At 39.0% G+C, this 20,093-nt stretch overlaps 3 protein-coding genes across 3 annotated transcripts; 2 read left to right on the top strand and 1 right to left on the bottom strand.

The window, feature by feature from the left end:
• Window positions 1-1,277: 1,277 nt before the first annotated feature.
• Window positions 1,278-9,512, top strand: hapstr1a (HUWE1 associated protein modifying stress responses a). The gene is made up of 5 exons (XM_023289751.3): window positions 1,278-1,684; window positions 2,746-2,826; window positions 3,414-3,481; window positions 3,709-3,919; window positions 6,056-9,512. Exons 1-5 carry the CDS (start codon window positions 1,489-1,491, stop codon window positions 6,370-6,372), a joined length of 873 nt encoding a protein of 290 aa, XP_023145519.1. The 5' UTR covers window positions 1,278-1,488; the 3' UTR covers window positions 6,373-9,512.
• Window positions 9,513-10,736: 1,224 nt separating this feature from the next.
• Window positions 10,737-16,870, bottom strand: dctn5 (dynactin 5). The gene is made up of 6 exons (XM_023289745.3): window positions 16,700-16,870; window positions 16,445-16,513; window positions 16,231-16,349; window positions 14,615-14,726; window positions 11,734-11,836; window positions 10,737-11,621 (listed from the first exon to the last, which is right to left on the bottom strand). The coding sequence occupies exons 1-6, from the start codon at window positions 16,745-16,747 to the stop codon at window positions 11,524-11,526; spliced, it is 549 nt and encodes a 182-aa protein (XP_023145513.1). The 5' UTR covers window positions 16,748-16,870; the 3' UTR covers window positions 10,737-11,523.
• A 1,178-nt stretch (window positions 16,871-18,048) lies between these two features.
• LOC111581530 (heat shock protein 30-like) lies at window positions 18,049-19,106 on the top strand. Its single transcript, XM_023289743.3, has one exon. It carries the CDS (start codon window positions 18,352-18,354, stop codon window positions 18,982-18,984), a length of 633 nt encoding a protein of 210 aa, XP_023145511.1. The 5' UTR covers window positions 18,049-18,351; the 3' UTR covers window positions 18,985-19,106.
• Window positions 19,107-20,093: the final 987 nt, after the last annotated feature.

Genomic DNA, 20,093 nt, shown 5'->3' with positions numbered 1-20,093 from the left:
TACTGTTAGGAGGATTGGATAATTTACTGAAAACAAAATGAAACAAACAAACAAACAAAAAACTGATCACAAAACTTCTGTTAGTAGTTTGGATTATAACAAATCCCTGACAAATACTATTGTGGAAAATGGCACAAATTTTATTTATGCTAATGAATTTTATATATATATATATATATATATATATATATATATATATATATATATATATATATATATATATATATATATATATATATATATATATATATATATATATATATATATATATATATATATATATTACCATATTCATTATCAGTAAATCGTCTATAAATATATATCAAAAAAGTTATTCTAGATGTTAAATCAATTTTACTATATATTTAATTACAGATGGAAAAGAGATTCTAAAATAACTGAAATAAAAAGGTTGCAATACAATATTTAACAGCTTTATTTTGTTTCTATCACCGTGCATTATCATTGCTTCTTCCAGACAAATTATTTCTTATCAAGGACGTGTTCATTATGTTGTGCTACTGACACAGCTGGCGGTCCGTGTCTGCAATGCTGAAACCAGAGCCTTCAGCATGTGATGAAACGGCACCATCCAGTGGAAAAAACACAATCCTGCACCAGGGCTATAGTTGGGCTTTTTGACTTTATTTTACCTGACATCGTATTGTTTGTAGATCAAAAACAGTTTTATGTTGAATAATCTGAATAAGTGGGGGTCATATATGAACTTTCCTGTTTGCGAATGTTTAAAAATTAATTTTGTTGCTGTCGCAAGATGAATATGTACCTTATAAATATATCTTTTTCTTTTTAAAAATCAGTCAGTATAGCCTAACTTATGAATGTATTAGTGAGCGAGATATAATATAATATAATATAATATAATATAATATAATATAATATAATATAATATAATATAATATAATATAATATAATATAATAATATAATATAATATAATATAATATAATATAATATAATATAATATAATATAATATAATATAATATAATATAATATAATATAATATAATATAATATAATATAATATAAGCTCACAGCGCATTTTTCATGACCAAACTCGCACTCTCTTGCAAGCTTTAGTAACGGGGAATTTTCACTGAAGTTCTTTTGTGTCAATGCTATGACGGACGTGTCGGATAGCCAATCAAACTCTGACTACAGCCCTAAAGCCCACCCTGCAGTGTTCATATGACCAATTGTCGTTGACCTCTACAGTAATGGGCGGGACGAAGCGCATAACATGATAGGCTGCGTTGTATATATCCCGACGTCGGCAACTAGGAAAAATAGTTAGCTAGGCTTATCTTCACAGATGGCAGGAATAGGTGGTAACGCAATATTGTAGTACGAAATAAAATAGTAACGGTAACAGTGTTCATGGATTTTCTCATATAACTCTTTACACGGTGTCCATATAGTCGTCTTTTAAACATTAAACGCGAATTTCCCCCGAGTTTTTGGTGCATTAAATGGAGGAGAAGAAGGAAGACGGAGACTCGGAGATACAGGAACACGGACCCGAGCACTGGTTCTCAAAATGGGAGCGGCAGTGTTTGGCCGAAGCGGAGCAGAGGGAGCCGAGCGAGGAGGAGGCCGACAACGACCAGGATAAACTGTGGCACCTTTTCCAGAACTCCGCTACTGCCGTGGCACAGTTATACAAAGGTGGAAACCAGCGCTCCCTGTTTGCTTGTTCGCCTGCTTTGCCGTTATGCCATTGGCTTGTTTGTTAGCAACACTGCTACGTTCCGAGCGTTACTATGAACTAATGTTCCCGTCAGTGCTGGCAGGACGCTAACTAGCCCGTTAGCAAAGTCGCTAGCCGGTACTGGGAAACTAACGTTTACAGGTGATTTTGCAATGCTAAATTTAGCTAGCATGTGCTAGCTAGTGACAAAATTGAGTTACCAGCCCAAATCTGGTCTTAAACGCTTTTTTCGACCACTAAACAACCATGGTTAGTCTGACTGTCATAATTAAAGAAGCTTAAGGTAACTTGACTACTTTTGTCAATAAGCTAGCTTGTTGACACTAAGTTACACAGCAGCGGATAGCTAACATTAGCCAGGCTAGTTACAAAATGGCGATGGTAACAACAATCGTAGCTACGCGACATTCACAGATGACAGTCTCTTGTCTGCTGTCAATGTTAACATCTGTTGTATCGGTCGCTGTTGGTTGTAGACCTGTCTTTTAAAGTTGTGATATTAACGCATCACAAGTGCTTTTTTTTCCACCCGGTTTCTGCTGAGACAGCAGAGCAACGTTAGCAAGCGTTATAATCACAAGATGGCGAGGATAATATTGGTTCGATGTTGAATTATTGGTTTGTCCACAATCTGCTAAGTCTTTGGACTGCTCGGTCATAATAAATTCAAGTACAAATAGTTAGAGTTCGACTTGTGAAGCCCATCTATGTATGGCATGTATGTTTGACACTGCTCTGCAACTTTACTGCTGAGAGGGCAGTTAAGTTCGTGTCTCGGTGCTCTCTTGCTAAACAAGCTTCTGCCAAGCTGGCCATCTAGCGCTGGCTGACAGTTATTTTTATGCCAAACCTTGTCACTGCAATTGTAGATGCAAGACAAAATGGCGAATGAATATGATATCCACTTCAACCCTTCGCCGTCCTTTGGTCACGTTAATCTTCATGGCACAAGGGTGCATGCCTTAAAATGATAGCTTTATGTCTAGAAACCAAACGTATTTTCTCTTTTCTCTCACAGACAGAGTATGCCACCAGCAGGGCCTGTCATTGTGGGTGCCATTTCAGAATGCTGCTACAGCAGTCACCAACCTTTACAAAGGTAACTACCCACATCTCCCTTCTCTCTGTCCGTGTGCTTTTGAGCAGGATTTATTGATCTGCAGTGTCTGTGTTTCATTCCATTAATATGGACAATGGCTGTCATTGTATTTGTGAATGTAGACATGTTTTTATTGACAGAGTTGTTCATCAGATGACAAACAGATCTGGTCATTATCACTCTTTTGGCCTAGTCAAGTGAGTGCTGAGTAGCTGGAACCAGCTTAAAAATAAAAGTTTTTTAAATGTTCACAACTGGCTATATGTTCAAGTTTACTAGTCACACTTTCATCATCATGTTGAGTTTGAAATCTAACAGTCATTGTCAAATTTTACCTGAAGTTAGCTGGTGCTAATTTAAAACCTGGACAGGCCTCCTTTGAAAGTACCTTGCTGTTGATGTGTGACATGCCCTTTTTTTGTGTGTTTGTTTTTGATAAATGCATGCGGAATAAACCATATGCATTGTCAACTGTGATATTTAGATTTACTAAAATATAGATACTGTTAAAGATGCCATACATATTTACTTGGCTTTGGAATAATTGAGAATGTTTATTATTCTAATATTGTCCTCCACCACCACAGAGAGTGTGGAGGCCCATCAGAGAAGCTTTGACCGAGGCATCCAAATAGGCCACCAGCGTCGTAATAAGGTGCGTAAGGTTCCTTTGTAAGGCTCCTCGATTCTCTTGTATCTCGGCAAGCTGAAATTACACTTCCCTGTCATACTTGTTTGACATTAGGAAACAGGTGCTTGGGGACTACACTAGATTTGCACAACATGGGGTGATGAGGGGTACAAAAAAAATGCATCAGTGTTCATTAGTGAAATGAAGTATTTGCTAACTGATGGCTGTACGAATCTTTCCCTCAATTGTAGGACATGTTGGCCTGGGTCAAAAAGCGTCGAAGAACCATCCGTAGGGAGGATCTTATCAGCTTTTTGTGCGGCAAAGCACCACCACACAGAAGTAGCAGGGCAAACACTCGACTGGCCATGGTGGCCCCTAGCCGGGCTAATTCACCAGCTGAGACTGGCTCATCCGTGGAAGCAGACCTCCAGCCCTTCAGGGAGGCCATAGCACTGCATGGTAAGTCAAGAAAGTGCAACCTGTCTCACAGCTGACACACCAGGGGTCATTCTTGCTAAAGTATCAGAAATTATTTACGATCCAGGGGGCAGATGGATAGTTGGGTAGAAAATCTGCCGTACTGCTGGTCAGTACTGAAGGCCACTAATGCTGCATATATGTTGCTGTGTTTGTCCAGTCTTGAGATTCTTCCTTTGGTCTTTAAAAGTGTGTGAGTCATCTACCGATTATACAAATTTAATAGGTTGAAGGTTAGGAATGTACTGTAGAGTGGCTGTGACAGCCACAGACAAAAGCACTAAACTACAGTGTTTTAGTATGTGAGACAGACTCTCTGTGTGTGATAGCATGCTTGTTCTTCAGTCATCGTACTTGGCCACATGTTGCCCAGAGATAAGGGTATGTTGTGCATGGGTGTACAAGTATTGGCCAATGGCAAAAGAGGGCCTCACTTATGTTAACCCTTACTCTGTGTTTGTGAGAGAGAACATCTGACTAAGTTGGAAGCCACATTGTTTTTTAACTGCTTGGTTTTTAAAACTGCAGACACAACAGTTTCTATTAATATTTCCGTTACATGAGAGTATGTTAGCATTTCTGTTGTGCTGTCAACACAAGTGAATATTCAGTACTCTCGCATTTTAAAGGGGTCATTTTAGGGTGTACCTGAGGTTAGACTGGCTCATGTTAGGCATTTAATGGTTTAGGTTACAGAAATGCAAGTTCAGCCTCTGTCAGGAGGTTTCAGTGTGTCTCCTTTCTTGGTCATCAGATAACATTTTGTATTTCACAAGTGATGTTTGTGTTGCCTGAAGACGTAATCTTGACTTTTGATCAAAGTCTATGTAAAAATATACATTTTTAAGTTAACTGCAGCATTGTTTCTAGTCCGGCTTATATATTTTTTGTAATACACACAGTCTTTTTATTAGAACATCCACATATTTTTAGGTTATTTTTAGCACATACCATTTGCTGTATGTTTAATAACATTACACTGGTATTTAGTGTGACAGGACTTCATGTGTTGGATTAAAAAAAACAAGAAGGCTGCAGTGGGGAAGCAGTACACACTGTACTGGGGTAGAAAAGGATGTTTAAGTGATTTACTACAGTGTGATTTTATGTTGCACCTGTCACATCACTTTTTAAGTCACAGCCACTGTTGCCAACAGTGATCGTACTGTGAAATGTGCTTGTTTTTATTGCTATGGTAGTACTTTTAATCATACTAAGTTTACTAGTTAGTTGAGTACTTGTGTTTTTGTGGGACGTGTTCTTCAGGTACTGTTCTATAGCAGAACATCTTAACAATGCTATTCTGAAGAAGCTTAAGCCTTGTGATTCCTGTTCTCTGTAAATCCAAAACGGAGACAGAAACAGAGTGAAACCAGAGCCTGAGCGAGTGACTTTGACTAATGTGAAGTCCTGTCAGAGGTCTGTTTACATGCTGTCCTTCCCCAACACAAGGGGCTCTTTACTAGCCACACATTTTAATAACGCATAACTGGATGGAGAGAAAAATGTGACATCCTTTTTTTTTTTCCTTCCTTTCATTCTGTCTGTGGTGGATGCTTGCATGCTTTGAGCTTGCCAGTGTAAAACTTTTTTTTCTTGGATCCTCTATGAAGTGATATACATTGTATTAATCTGCCCCACTATGTAAAATCCACTTTGGTCTGGGGCTCCTACAAATAGGATGCACACATTGTGTTTGCTTGGTTGTAACCCCCCCCCCCCCCGATATTCGGATCTCAAAATTAATATCTGGATACCACCATCGGGACTGGATATTCGGGTCCAGCCCTAATACTGACCTGGTAATTCTGTGTACCCTACACCCCTTGTAGAGACCAATATGAAAGTTTTGTTTGTCCATGAATTTTTCAAATGCCGAATAAAATTGATTGCCGATGTTATGGAACAACCTCTGATGCGATGGTTAATGAAAGCTTGCTGCAGGCTGTAAATGACGGAAACTGCTGCTAAAATGTAACTGCTGCAGCAAGTTTATCAAGGGTTTATCAAGGGTATTTTTTAAGCAGAATTCAAGATTCTTAATTAAAAAGTAGCTTGTTTATCCCGCTTAGTTTTCTGTCCAGTAATGCCCTTTATCCGTTTCTCCTCTTTCTGAAGGTCTGAGTGGAGCCATGGCAAGTATTAGTGTGCGCTCTGGTGCTCCAGGTTCTCCCACACATGTGAGCGGGAGCAGCAGTAACGGAGGTGGTGCAAGTGGAGGTGGTTCTTCCGGCTCTGGGCCGGTGTGCCGCAGCAGGCGTAACGGGCTCCAAGACGTCGACCTGAACACTTTCATTTCAGAGGAGATGGCACTGCATCTGGACTCTACAGGCTCTGCTTCTGCTGGAGGGGGAGGAACCAGAAAACGAAACTCCACCCAGTGTAGTGATGTCATCACAGACTCCCCTACGCACAAACGCAACAGGATGATCTGATCTGATGCCTGCCTATGTGTGAGGGGTGGGGCAGTAGCCTTCAAAGCCAAGGCTAAGAGAGGGGGATGGATGGGCTTATGTGGGACAGATGCGCAGATGTACAGACAGACATTCGGATGCCTGGGCTGAAAATAAAAACAGGGACTGAAGGCTCTCAGTTCAGTCTGTTCAGTTGAATGAACTCTATTCTTTGTCTCCTTTCCCATCACTAGTACTACAAATCACTGATCTACAATCAGAACATTTAATGAGTGTGTGTGTGCACGTGGGTGGGTGACTGGGAAGTCTGGACGACATCACACATTCCTCAGACATCACTGCCCTGGAAAGGAGACAACGAAGAAAGTCACCAACTATTTCTGGGATGCAGACAGTTCTCAAGGGGTGGAAATGCACTGTGCTGCTTGACAAGTAAAAGCCACTTGATCTTTGACACATTTGTGCCCTTCCCTCCCTGAACCTCGCTCATCCTCACCTACCACCTTAATAAGGAAGTGAGGGCCATGATCAAATCGTTTCACTCAGTGGATTGAGTTGCTCACCAAATGTTGGACCCAACGTTGTCAGAGACTCACCCTGCATCAAACAACCCGCCTGTTCTTTCTGTTACTTCATCATTGCAGCTTTTATTTGATGTTGCCTGTCAGTGGTGGAGCTAAATCGCCTAGTAAGAATACATGTGTGGCATCACTCAGCCTCATCTGCCACTTGAAACCAGTCACATTTCTGGCTACCACTAGGTCGACGGCATCTATCAATAGCAGGCTGTTAATGTTTGGACATTTAGACGTTATTCTCTGCTACCTACTCTGCTTCAATAATGGCTCAATTCACTTCAGCCAGTCACCCTTTTAGTTTTTAGTTTTTCAACCATCAGTGTTAAAATTCTAGCTTTGTTGCCACTTTTTGCTGCAGCAATAGCCAAGTTATTTTGCATTCTTTTCCACTTAATTTTTTTTGTTTGTTTTTCAGGATAATGGAAAGGAAATTTTTATTTGTGTATACAGCTTCTCAGACAGCCCATTAGCTGACTGCGATGCCCTCCCCCACCTTTCCCCTAGTCTTGTTATGAAAGCAGCTGCTGTTTTATGTGGTCGTGTGATGAGTTGCAATAAGGATTTTTGCACTTAGCTTTCACTTCTAATTCATGCAAACAAATCGGCTCTTCCATTGTATTGTAGCTCGTCCAGCCCTCAACAAGTCCACTTGTGGTTGGTCCACACGTTATGTAGTTTGGGCCAGCTTTAGGTGCTTAGAAAAAGCAAAACACTCGATACGAGTAGAACAGACGCTCTCACACACACCTCTGATTCAAGCAATTCTTCAAAAGTATTTGATCATGTTGGTGTGTGTGGGCTCTACTAGTATTCAGAGACTCGGAGACCTTCCCTGTTTGTCAAATGATTTAACTTATTAGAAGATAATCAGTGCTGTAGAAAAAGCATAAATCACACAAATGTTGTCACAATGTAGGCGTGTCTTAACAAAACCACCAAACAATGTCACCCAGTGCACACAAGATACTGGATAATTGAGCTGGAGGTGTTGGGACACTGCTTTTTTGTGCAAAGGGGAGTGTGCAGTAATGAAATGTGGATGGGTTTGATTTTTCTTTTTTTACTCGGTACAGAATGATGCAACTTTGGGCTAGTTTCTTTCTTGAAATAGCTGTTGCCTTCCATCCCTCACTGAGGGAGAACAGCAGGAGACACTGACATCGCGTGAGTCAGAAAACTGGGTATATTTAGCAGCTTAAAAGTAATGTGACCTAGTAATGTACCGATATTTGACTTGTTTTAGGGTTTTAAAAGATTATTGGCACTAAATCCGTTCTTGTTTGTGGGTGTATTAATTGTTGGAATACACTTTCATTTAGCATAGGAAGCTAATCAAATGTAAATTATTAAAAATGTTGAGTTGTCTAGACTTGAAACCAGTTCTCAGTAGTTCCAGTAATGCTCTGCTGTAGTAGTGACACAGTAAGTTATCAGCGAGGTGTAAAGCCCTCAGTGTTCTCCTTATAAATACCCACTGGAGCTGACTTGAGATGTTAATTTTCCTGCTTTTTCTCCCTCATTGTTTCCTCATGCTGATTTGTTTACTCCCACTCAACTGCTATAGCCTGGAAAGTGGGTTCTCCGTAGCTGTCTAAAGCATGCCATTTTTTTTTTTTTTTTTTTTACCTTCCATTACACTTTGGTCATAGATTTCACTTATTTCCTTCATATTCAGACATGATTGCAGGTGACATAAGAACCAGGCTGAGATGTGCACCTGGGGGTTTGTTCACTAGTTGGGAGGTTGCGATGAAAGTCGGAATTGTAATTATTGTGAAGGATGGTTAATACGCAATTCACGTTGAAGCCATGTCAGGTGCAAAATAAACAGTGTCATATACGCTGCGAGTAGCTTCTGTTATTACAGGTGTAGTGAATAAAAAAAAAAAATAAAGCATAGGAAGCATTCATGCTCTTGAATAAAATTCTGCCCAAAAGTCACTTTTAAGTCCACTGCAGGTCAGTCTCTAGGTCTAGAGAGTGAATCTTGAGGTCTGACTTGTCAGCCGGGCCACATGCTCTTCATTAAATCAGAGGAATGCATTTGGAATATTTTAGTTTTCTTCTCCAGACACTTGATTCACTGTTTTGTGTCTAACACTCCACTTTGGCATTGGTAGCATACTTGACTGAAATCAAATGGGGTGTTTAGCTCCAAAGTGGTAGCTTTAAGCACCCTGTGTTTCTGTTGTTAAAGGGAAGGTATGAAGTGTGTGCTGACAGGACAAATGAACCGAAATTTAGCCTATCAAAGGACGCTTTATTTTTTTCCCAAAGGTTTGACTCAAAAGTTTGCCGGGAGAAGGATTGTGCCGACCCCCGCTGATTAGCTTGGTTACAATAAGAGGGGGCACTTTGTGTTTTTTTCGTTTCTTCCCTGAGCCAGTCATGGCCTTCATCCATATTGTTTCAAAAGGCTGATTCATGCCACGTGTTTCTGGAGCCAACACTATTATCAGCTGTTTCTTGATACTTATTTGTTTAAAAAAAAATAATAAATGGCTAATCTATATACTTAACATTTAATTGTTGGTATGATATATGTGGTTCACATTGTAAAAGAAATAAACTATTGAATTGCAATTGGATGGACTATGTTTCATTAAAGAAGGAAAATGGAGAGTTTTGATTGTTTTTAAAAATTGAACTTGGACAATATTTTGAGAAGGATTCTCTGTTTCTGTCTCAATATTTTATCTGTCAATTGGCAACTCTTAAAAGTTAATATCAGGAATGATCAGCTGCAAATGGACCAAATTAACCTTTAAAATCAAAGTAAGGGAAATGTTTGTTTTTTTTTAAATGGTTTCCACCATTACTTTGGATACATTAGGCTGATTATTGCAGACTTCTGACAAGCAAATGAAAATCAGTTAATTATATTTTTTCTTTGTTTTAATGACATTAAATTGAACGTCTGTCGTATTTACAGAACAGAGCTGTGGTTCGATACCGAGGGACCAAAACCGAACAATATTGACATAAATACACTAGGGTAGCGTTTTCTTAGGTGTCCTGCTACAGGCCTCTAGGTGGAGCCAAAATACAGCAATAGAAAGTTGTTTAGAAAACACAAAGATTAGCCTGTGTTTTCAGTTTTGCTCCTCTATGAAGTATAGCAATTTCAACACCCCTTAATAAAATCAAGAGAAAAGCTCCTTTGTGAATGTTTTACCGGGAAGAAAACCTCATCAACATGTTTGTTCAGGCCCCTTTTAAAGCTGCCACATTAAAGAGTGCCGTGGAGTCTTCATAAAACAGAAATTCTGTTTAAATTTAGCATCTTCTTACCTATGCGGTATGAAATAGTTTTTATTTACCAGCTCAACTCATGCAATAAGAGGAAACCTTTAAATTAGGAAAATATACAATATACATTACCGTTCAAAAGTTTGGGGTCACCCAGACAATTTCATGTTTTCCATGAAAACTGACACTTTTGTTCATGTGCTAACAGAATTGCAAAACGGTTTTCTAATCATCAATGAGCCTTTCAACACCATTAACTAACACAATGTAGCATTAGAACACAGGAGTGATGGTTGCTGGAAATGTTCCTCTGTACCTCTATGGAGATATTCCATTAAAAATCAGCTGTTTCCAGCTACAATAGTCATTTACCACATTAACAATGTCTACACTGGATTTATCATTCATTTAATGTTATCTTCATTGAAAAAAATGGTTTTCTTTCAAATATAAGGACATTTCTAAGTGACCTCAAACTTTTGAATGGTCGTGTATTTTAGAATGGGCAGCTTAGGTGTTTTATCCATAATACTTAACATATCTAGCTCTTGAGACATGTATTTTCAAGCATTGACATTTATTTATATGTTTCGCTATTTCAGATGTTGGCTGCTATGTATTCAGAAAACGACAGAGGCAAAGCAGAGGTCTGTCCTGCAACAACAACATATTGAAATTAACAGTGTTTGTCTGAAACATCATGTAATAAAACCTCCACTCAAAATTAAATACTTTGACAATTTAAGGAGAAAGCAAGCACACATTGTTTAACATTAAAAAAATAATAAAACGACAGAGTATACTCTGTCGTATGAATGAATGAACCGTGGACACGAATGATGCACATGGAAAACCAACATCCTCAAAGTACTGTTGCTGCTAATGTTTTGGTCCGTGGGTGTAAAACATGACAAGCTGTGTTCCCACATCCTTCACTGTGCCTTCACCTCTTCATCGTCACCTGTAGCTGCTGTCAGAGAGCCACACAGCACAAACTTTGATTATCAGCGGCCACACAGAGCTCCCTGGGTTTCTCCCCGACACAATATCAGACTACATTAAATAGGGAAAAATTTGATTCAAGATTATTAGACTGTGTAGTGTGGAAAAACAAGACATCTTTACAGGATTTCTGGATTCACTTTGCAATTTGTAGCTGCAGACTTGCATTGTGGCTTTGTATCTCAAACTCTATTACTAGAATAAGGGCTCACACCAGATTATTTTCTCGGGGCAGTGAAACTCAAGGAGAGAAGGTGAGCTCTCAGAGTCCGTTTGCATCTACTGAGAGTCTGGCTGCAGCTGACTGAACACAGGATGCTCGCAGGTTTGGGATGTTTTGGATTCAGATCTGGCTGAGGGGCAGGAACTTCTGGTAGTAGCTCTTGGTTACATCGATCATCAGGTCCTGCGTGCACTCTGGGAGCTCTCCTGAAAACAGGCCTGAGACAGAACCAGACAGATGCAGATGAAGACACGACAGGAAACAGGACTTCGAAGGAAGAGTTGAAAGGGACAAGCTTGAATATTGGTTTAGTGTGTGAGCGTGACTGACCTGGACATCCGGAGAAGATGGTGAAAGGAGGCACCACTGTCTCTGGAGGAAGCACGGTGTTGTCTAAGATCTTGCAGCAGTCCTTCAACACACACCGGCGACCCTGCACACAATAAAGCAACCAAGGGCAAGTAAAACATCTGCATCATGCTTTTAGTGACTCTAAGCATTCCTTGATTCTGTCTATTATAAAGCATAAAGTAACCGCTGCAGGATTTTCAGAACACAGTAACACTAAGCTCAGGTTTAGATTATTGAAGGAAAGAAACACTCAGAAGCACATATTTATTTAGAAAAATCAATACAATGATACTCTGGAGTTCTTTTTATCTTCAGTTTTATAATGCCTGTCCAAAACAAAGCTGCCACTTGGATTAACCCTAGCCGATGCAGTGAGGAGCTTCTCATTTCTTAAACAACATGTTGGAAGACATATCCTGTGGTCATGGAAAGCATGTTAAATCTGTCTCAGAAGGGCCAAATTATTGACCTGCATCAAGCAAAGAAAGCAACTAAGGAGATGAAACTGCTAAAATCAGGTTAAGAACCGTCCAACACATTATTAAAACCTGAAGGATAGTGGTGCACCATTATCTTCGAGGAACAAATGTGGTTGAAACAACCTCTTAGATGATGGCAGGAAGTCAACAGTAGAATTCACGGCTATGTTTAGTCGTGAAAGTAAGAACATTTCCACATGCATAATGCAAAGGGAGGGCTGCACAGTGGTGTAGTGGTTAGCACTTTCGCCTTGCAGCTAGAAGATCCCTGGTTCGCGTCCCGGCTTTCCCGGGATCTTTCTGCATGGAGTTTGCATGTTCTCCCTGTGCATGCGTGGGTTTTCTCCGGGTACTCCGGCTTCCTCCCACAGTCCAAAAATGTGCTGAGGTTAATTGATTATTCTAAATTGCCCGTAGGTGTGAATGTGAGAGTGATTGTTTGTCTCTGTATGTAGCACTGCGACAGACTGGTGACCTGTCTAGGGTGTCCCCTGCCTTCACCTGAGTCAGCTGGGATAGACTCCAGCCCCCCCCGCGACCCTAGTGAGGATTAAGCGGTGTATAGATAATGGATGGATAATGCAAAGGGAACTCAAAGGATTGGGACTAAACAGCTGTAGCTCTAAGAAAACCACTGATCAGTGAGGATAATCAGAAAAAAGGCTTCAGTTTGCTAGGTAGCATAAAGATTGGACTCTGGAGCAATGGAAGAAGGTCATGTGGTCTGATGAGTCCAGATTTACCCTGTTCCAGAGTGATGGGGGCATCAGGGTAAGAAGAGAGGCAGATGAAGTGATGCCCTCATCATGGCTAGTATCTACCAGCCTGTGGGGGTTAGAGTTATGATCTGGGGTTGGTCAGGTTCAGCAACGTTATGTTCCCAAAGAATGAGGTCAGCTGACTACCTGAAGATACTGAATGATCAGGTCTTTCCATCAGTGGAGTTTTTCTTCCCTGATGTTCATGGACATGTTCCAAGATGATGATGCCAGGATTCATGGGGTCACATTGAGAATGAGTGGATCAGGGAGCATGAGATGGATTGTCCTCCACAGAGTCCAGACCTCAGCCCCATTGAGAATCTTTGGGATGTTCTGGAGAAGACTTTGTCCGACTCTCCCATCATCAATATAAGATCTTGGTAGAAAATGAATGTAATTCTGGACAGAAATAAATGCTGTGACATTGCAGAAGCTTATTGAAACGATGCCACAGTGAATGTGTGTCGTTCTCAGAGCTAAAGATGGTGCAATGAAACATTAGAGTGTGAGACTTTTTTTCTTGGATAGACAGTGTATAAGCTCAAGACAGTTTCCTTCTACTGTGAGGAAAAACTGAACTGAGTTGAAGTACTGTGTTTCTCAAAGATCTGGTCACATTATTACATGTATGTCCAACTCGAACATACATCTGCTGAAGTCTTATTTATCAAATCATAACTGTGTGAAAAGTTCCATGATATTTTCATTCTAATGAACTGAGATGAACTTGAGAAGAATCCGAAATGTTTTTACAAATAGTTGCAGCAGGAATTAACCCACAAAAAATATGTATTTCTCCACAGATCAGGAGACTTTGAACGTATACATATATAGCCTTATATTGTTTTACTTCACTTGTTTGGGAAAAAAATCATGTTCTGATTTTAATAATCACAAACATCCAGACACTGCAGAAACTATTTGCATGATGTTATTATTTTCTATTTTAAAATGGCACAATGTTGCCCAAACATCCATTTAAAAAAATCTTCTCGCCTATCTTTTAATTTTTTGGATGTGACAACATTAATCCTACTGTTTTTAGTTATCCTCATCACTCAGTAAAAACTGTGACCATATTGTTTTATACTGAAAAAAAAAATTCTATTCTGGGCCTCCTTCAGACCAAAATCAGTGGCCTAGTGGTTACTAGCTATTTCTCGGCAGCTCAGACATTGTTTGATCTCATACTTCTCTTTCTTTTCCCCAAAAGATGAGGTTTTTATCTCTACTACACTGTCAATAAAAGTAAAAAAAGACCAATAATAATTATGATCGTGAAAAATTTTGGTATGATGAGAAATGACCAAAGTTCTGTGTCTAAATCACCAGTTAACAGTAATTAAGTGTAATCGTCTCTGGCTGAGCTTTAACGTTTCAAACATAACAGTTACAAAAAGTCTTTGTGTTTCATTACTTCTTTCTGTATCAGCGTCTGCACAAAGAAGTCTGCCAACATGACAACCATGTGATTATTTCACCACAGGCAAGAGGAGGTTCTGTTTCTGCCTCTTTTCGCTGCAGCACAGTTTTATCTCCTTCAGCAGGATTTCCTTTTTCTGTGGATGAGCTGTGGTTGTGTGTGTGTGTGTGTGTGTGTGTCGCTTTTATCTCACTCACTATTACGCAGTTCTTGCCAATGTGGACGTAGGAACCAATCTGTGCTGCATTGACCACACAGTCCTCCTCAATGAAGACGTGGTCTCCGATGTGTAGTGGGAAGAATGCCACTCTGAAGGAAAATAAAGAAAGTGAAAAGAGAAATGAACACTTAAGTCTCCGTTTAAGTTACTCACAGCAACTAAAACGGGATTCGCTGCTTTTTTGTGAGTGTTATGAAACAGTCACCTGAATGTCTTTGAGTTTTGGACTATTAAACGGACAGTGAGACAGTATGTGACATTTCAGTATGTCACAAACATTTTATTACTCCGCGGAGTTATGTGAAATGTCCATATCCTACGTTGCTGTGATTTCTGATCATCAATAACTAACAAACAAATGCTGCATTTAAAATAAAAATGTGGCACTTGTGATAATGCCATATGAAAGTATGAACAGCCTTGGTGGAGTACTGCTCTCTCAGAGTGCTTTTCTAGTTTACATTTGTGTCACACATTATACCATACCATATTAATTATATATTAACATACAATATATATATTAATACCAATTAGTTGAGAAAGTAATACTGAGCTTAAGCAGTCATGAGGTGTAGGCCTACAACTGCATAATGCATTTTGGGTTATATTGGCATCTTTTAGATACACTACTGTTTGAAAGTTTGGGGTCACTTAGAAATGTCCTTATTTTTGAAAGAAAAGCATTTTTTTTCAATGAAGATAACATAAAATGAATGATAAATACAGTCTAGACATTGTTAATGTGGTAAATGACTATTGTAGCTGGAAACAGCTGATTTTTAATGGAATATCTCCATAGGGGTACAGAGGAACATTTCCAGCAACCATCACTCCTGTGTTCTAATGCTACATTGTGTTAGCTAATGGTGTTGAAAGGCTTATTGATCATTAGAAAACCCTTTTGCAATTCTGTTAGCACATGAATAAAAGTGAGTTTTCATTGAAAACATTAAATTGTCTGGGTGACCCCAAACTTTTAAGTGCTATTGTAGGTCAACTGTAACTCATTTAAAGCAACTATAGCTAATGCAGACAAATCTGTCAATTTTTAAAAAAAATTCTACACTAAACACAGACATGAATGTGTCTGCCTTTATTGCCATTAAGGCTAAAAAAATATGCTAAATTTAAAACCAAAATCAAAACTTGAAACAATGCAATTTTCCAATCGCAAAGCCAACAGTTTAGAATTTAGATCATGCAGCAAGATTTGCAAGTTCATGCCTCCTTCTTGTCTGACAGTCCCACTTTCCATGGTGCCTCAAGAGCTAACACTTGATCACATGTTTTAAATCTGCTACACAATGAATACTGAACTGAAACTTGACTTGATATTGCAAATCAAATCAGAATTGAAAGATCTGTCAGAAAAATCATGATTAAATATTGTTCCAAGATTGCTCAGTCCTTTATTATAACCAGATTATGGATATATTTTCAGTGACTTTATCATCTGTCCAAATGTAAACACTGTCTGAAGACATCACAAGCCATATCCAAAAACACGAGACACCTTATTAAAGCAGTACGACTAAATTTGCTGGCTCTAATCTGAATGTCTGGGATGTTTTTATCAACAGAATGATACTTTACCCTTTGCTAAATTTTTTGAAAGGTGGTCGAATGACACTCCGGCTCTTCACCACACAGTGTCTCCCCACCCTGACATTAGCCAGATCTCCCCTGATGATGCAGTCATTCATCACAATAGTCTGTAGGAGACACACAGAAAAACACAGCACAATAATATACACAGATAAGAAAACACAGAGACTCATTTGAACTGACAGCCCTCGTTTTTCCTCACTTTGCCATTGAGGACGATGTTCTGACTCCCACACAGCACCGACTGTCTGCTCACTTTGTTACCAGAAGCCTGAAATAAAACAACAGCAGTGGTTAATATTTGTATAAAAGTGCATCCGTGTTATTTACCTAAACTGTGTACAAACAATGATTTCATTTATCCACCGTCCAACGCCCCGTTCAGCTCCAGCTACCGGTTAGCCAAACAGCTAGGTTAGCTTTTTTTTTTAAAAAGGCTTAAAGCCAAACACATTACCGTCTCAATGTATTCCGCTTTGTTGTACAATATTTCTGACAACTCCATGGCTGTAAATTGGGTGAAATATCACAGATAATGATTATCGTTCGCTAATATGGTCAACAGCATCTATATGTTTTTGCTCTGATCTCAGCATTCAGCTGCTTCTGCTTCTTCTTTCAGGTTTATCGGCTGCTGGCAAACGTTGAATTGAGGCATCAGCGCCCCCAGCTGGTCAAACGGTGCAACTGACTCTCTGCTATTTACAGCGTTCTTTTAAAAAAGCAACTCATATCCAAATTGAACTAGTTAATCTGAGATAGGAAATCTGAAATAGGATTTGATAACATTAATTTCTTGGGTTATTTCTGAGGATGTCTGTAATATAAAAATTCAGTTTTATATTTCTGATGCTGTAGATTAGCTGGCTCATATTTCTTTTTCATTTCATCTCAAATCATTAAATTTGTGTTTGGCCGTCTCTAATTTGCCTGAAAATGCTATAGCAGGAAATATAAATATTTCTAAAGGTATCTGTGAAATTACAGCTTGAAACATCAAATAAATTCTGAGGTAAACTTGCAAATTCTGTTCCCTATCCTATTTACTTTTGCCTTGCATATAGCTATGTATCTATCTATCTATCTATCTATCTATCTATCTATCTATCTATCTATCTATCTATCTATCTATCTATCTATCTATCTATCTATCTATCTATCTATCTATCTATCTATCTATCTATCTATCTATCTATCTATCTATCTATCTATCTATCTATCTATCAATCATTAATTATTCTTGAAATATGGGCATATTTTTACATTTTTGTGAAGTGCTTGATATCGATCTAAAATTTACCATGTTGTTATCATTTCATAAATATTTGAATTCATGTGATCATTAAAACTCATTAAAAGCACAATAAATAAGATGTTAAGAAAGGTAACTTTGACAATGTACACCTTTAAACCTGATGTTTGGTTTAAAATGTAATTGCTGTTTATTTGATAGAGAATGAAGCATGACCACAGTTTAGTTCAGGGCACACCTGTGGGAGTGTAATATGGCTGCAGAAAGCCAACGCTGCCAGAGAGGAAACGATATTGCCTTAAAAACATAATTATTCTGTATTTTTGTTTCATATTTGTTGGCATTATTAGTTTAAATGCTTCGTATGGACAGTTTTATATACTGTTGTCTCAAGCTAGCATATTGGACCCGTCTAATGACAGAAAAGTAGCTTGAAAGACTTACTTTTGGAATCCGTTTAATTAGAGACACTTCTTGTGAAACTTTGTGTATATCTGAAATGCTTGTATGTCTTTATTTTCACAGTTTTCACAGTTTCGGCTGACTGAGGAGAAAATACATGTTAAAAGACATCTGTATGATGCGTGGCCTTCATTATGTCAGACTGGAGTAGTTACATACCATTTTAAATATCTGTAGTTCATCTTGAATGAACTGGAATGATCCAGTGACGTCGACACTCCTGGGAAACAGCTGCACCAAGTGGAGTGTTGTGGTAACAGCAGGAAAGTTCCTGAAGACTCTGGAGCTCCTCCAGTGCAAGTATAAAAGCTGAGACAGTCCCACCACTGAAACAGAAAGCCACAAACAGCGCTTCATCTCAGAACTAGAGGACGCACCATCCACAGTCTGTGAAGATGCTTTTCTCTCGTGGACTCCAGATTGCTCTCAGTCCCTTCATGGATGGGTACTGGCCTGTTTGCATGCTGTGGCCACAGGTCAGACCTCTGCTCTACCAGCAGGATCTCCTACAAAGACACCTGAAGGAGCTACGCAGCAGTGTGGAGCTGATGGATAAACTTCAACACAAGATCCTGGAGGAGACGGAGCCTTTTAGGACAACCCTGAAGCCAGCGTCCTTCCAGCAGCAGAAACATGGAGAGCACTTTGGCCTGACGCTGGACACTCAAGGCTTTTCCCCCGACGAGCTGTCCGTCAGGCAGGTGGGCAGGAAGCTGAGAGTCAGCGGGAAGACAGAGAAGAAACAGGAGGATGAGGACGGGTTTCGCTCTTGCAGAATCCAGGAGTTCAAACAGGAGTTTAACCTGCCTGAAGGTGTGAACCCTGAAGACGTCACCTGCTACCTGGATCCAGATGGGAAGCTCCACATCAAAGCAGCAAGAGCTCCGTGTGTGGAGGAGGCTGAGAAAGAGCTGACCATCAAGACGAGCCTGGAGGAGAAAACACAGCAGAGTGTGTGTTCACAGGCAGAAAGCAGCAGCACAAAGACACACAACAGCCCACAGGAGAAACATGAAAACCTGGACTGATACATGTTCTGGTGCCAATGTTGATCATCTCTTATATTAAAGTGTTCAGCGATGATCACATGTAGATTCTGTACATGTGTAAGTGTGTTCAATCAGCATTTTCAATAAATATATTAAAATTTTGGCTTTGTCCTTGGATTTTTCATTAACACAATTTTGTCATTCCTTGTTTAAGATATAAATCTCATTCCTTTTAGCCAGGGTTGCAGTAAACTTCTTCTGTATTTTTATTTTATATTAGAAAAAGATTCAATTTTAAAGGATAAAAATTTCTCACTATTCATTAAAGTCGAGTACAAACTTTACTGCCTTTCCCTTCCACCACATCTTAGACTACTCAACTATAAAATTACTATGTTATAGACTTTAAAATAAAATTGAAAAAAGTATTTATGTGATCATTTATGCATTCACAGAACAAGGGCACTAAGACCAGAGAATTAAAAAGACAAAACAAAACAAAAGCAATGATGTCCATTTGTTATCTGTCTTTGGGATATTCTGAATTATTTCCCATCTACTGCAGTCAATAAATAATGCTTCCACCTGTTGATTACAAATGTCCATTCCTGTGTGTTTTCAATACTTTATTAACCCGTAGTTACCTGTGAGATTCATACAGTTAAACTTGACCCTTATTTTTAGGATCAAAGTCAATTCTTATTTATCTAATTTCAAGAGGCAAATACAACAACTGTACAAGAAAATGTGTGCTGACAAAGGATGGGTTTAATGACTTTAACTAGCACAATAAATCCAAATTTGGCATGGGGATAAATAAATTCACACAAAACTGTATCTGAAGTTCAGATTTTGAAAAATGTCTCTTTTATCCTCCTCACATATTCCCACATATTTTTTTCTTTTAATAGATTTTATAATTCCTACACTTGAGTAAATTAATCTTTGTGACAGTTGATTTATCTTTTAAAATTCTTGCCTGAAACTAAACCCAGTGGCCAGGATGTTGGACGCTAACAGATCGTCTTGTTCTTCCAGGTTCTGCTGCAGAAATGTTCACTCATATGCTGAAACAACTTCTTCACTTTATATGAGTCACATCAGAGCAAGTGAACGTGATGCATGGTACAAGCTGCCAATGGAAACCA

Source organism: Amphiprion ocellaris, chromosome 19, assembly GCF_022539595.1.
Source record: "Amphiprion ocellaris isolate individual 3 ecotype Okinawa chromosome 19, ASM2253959v1, whole genome shotgun sequence".
Classification (NCBI taxonomy): Eukaryota; Metazoa; Chordata; class Actinopteri; family Pomacentridae; genus Amphiprion; species Amphiprion ocellaris.
This window is presented reverse-complemented; position numbering and strand designations above follow the sequence as displayed.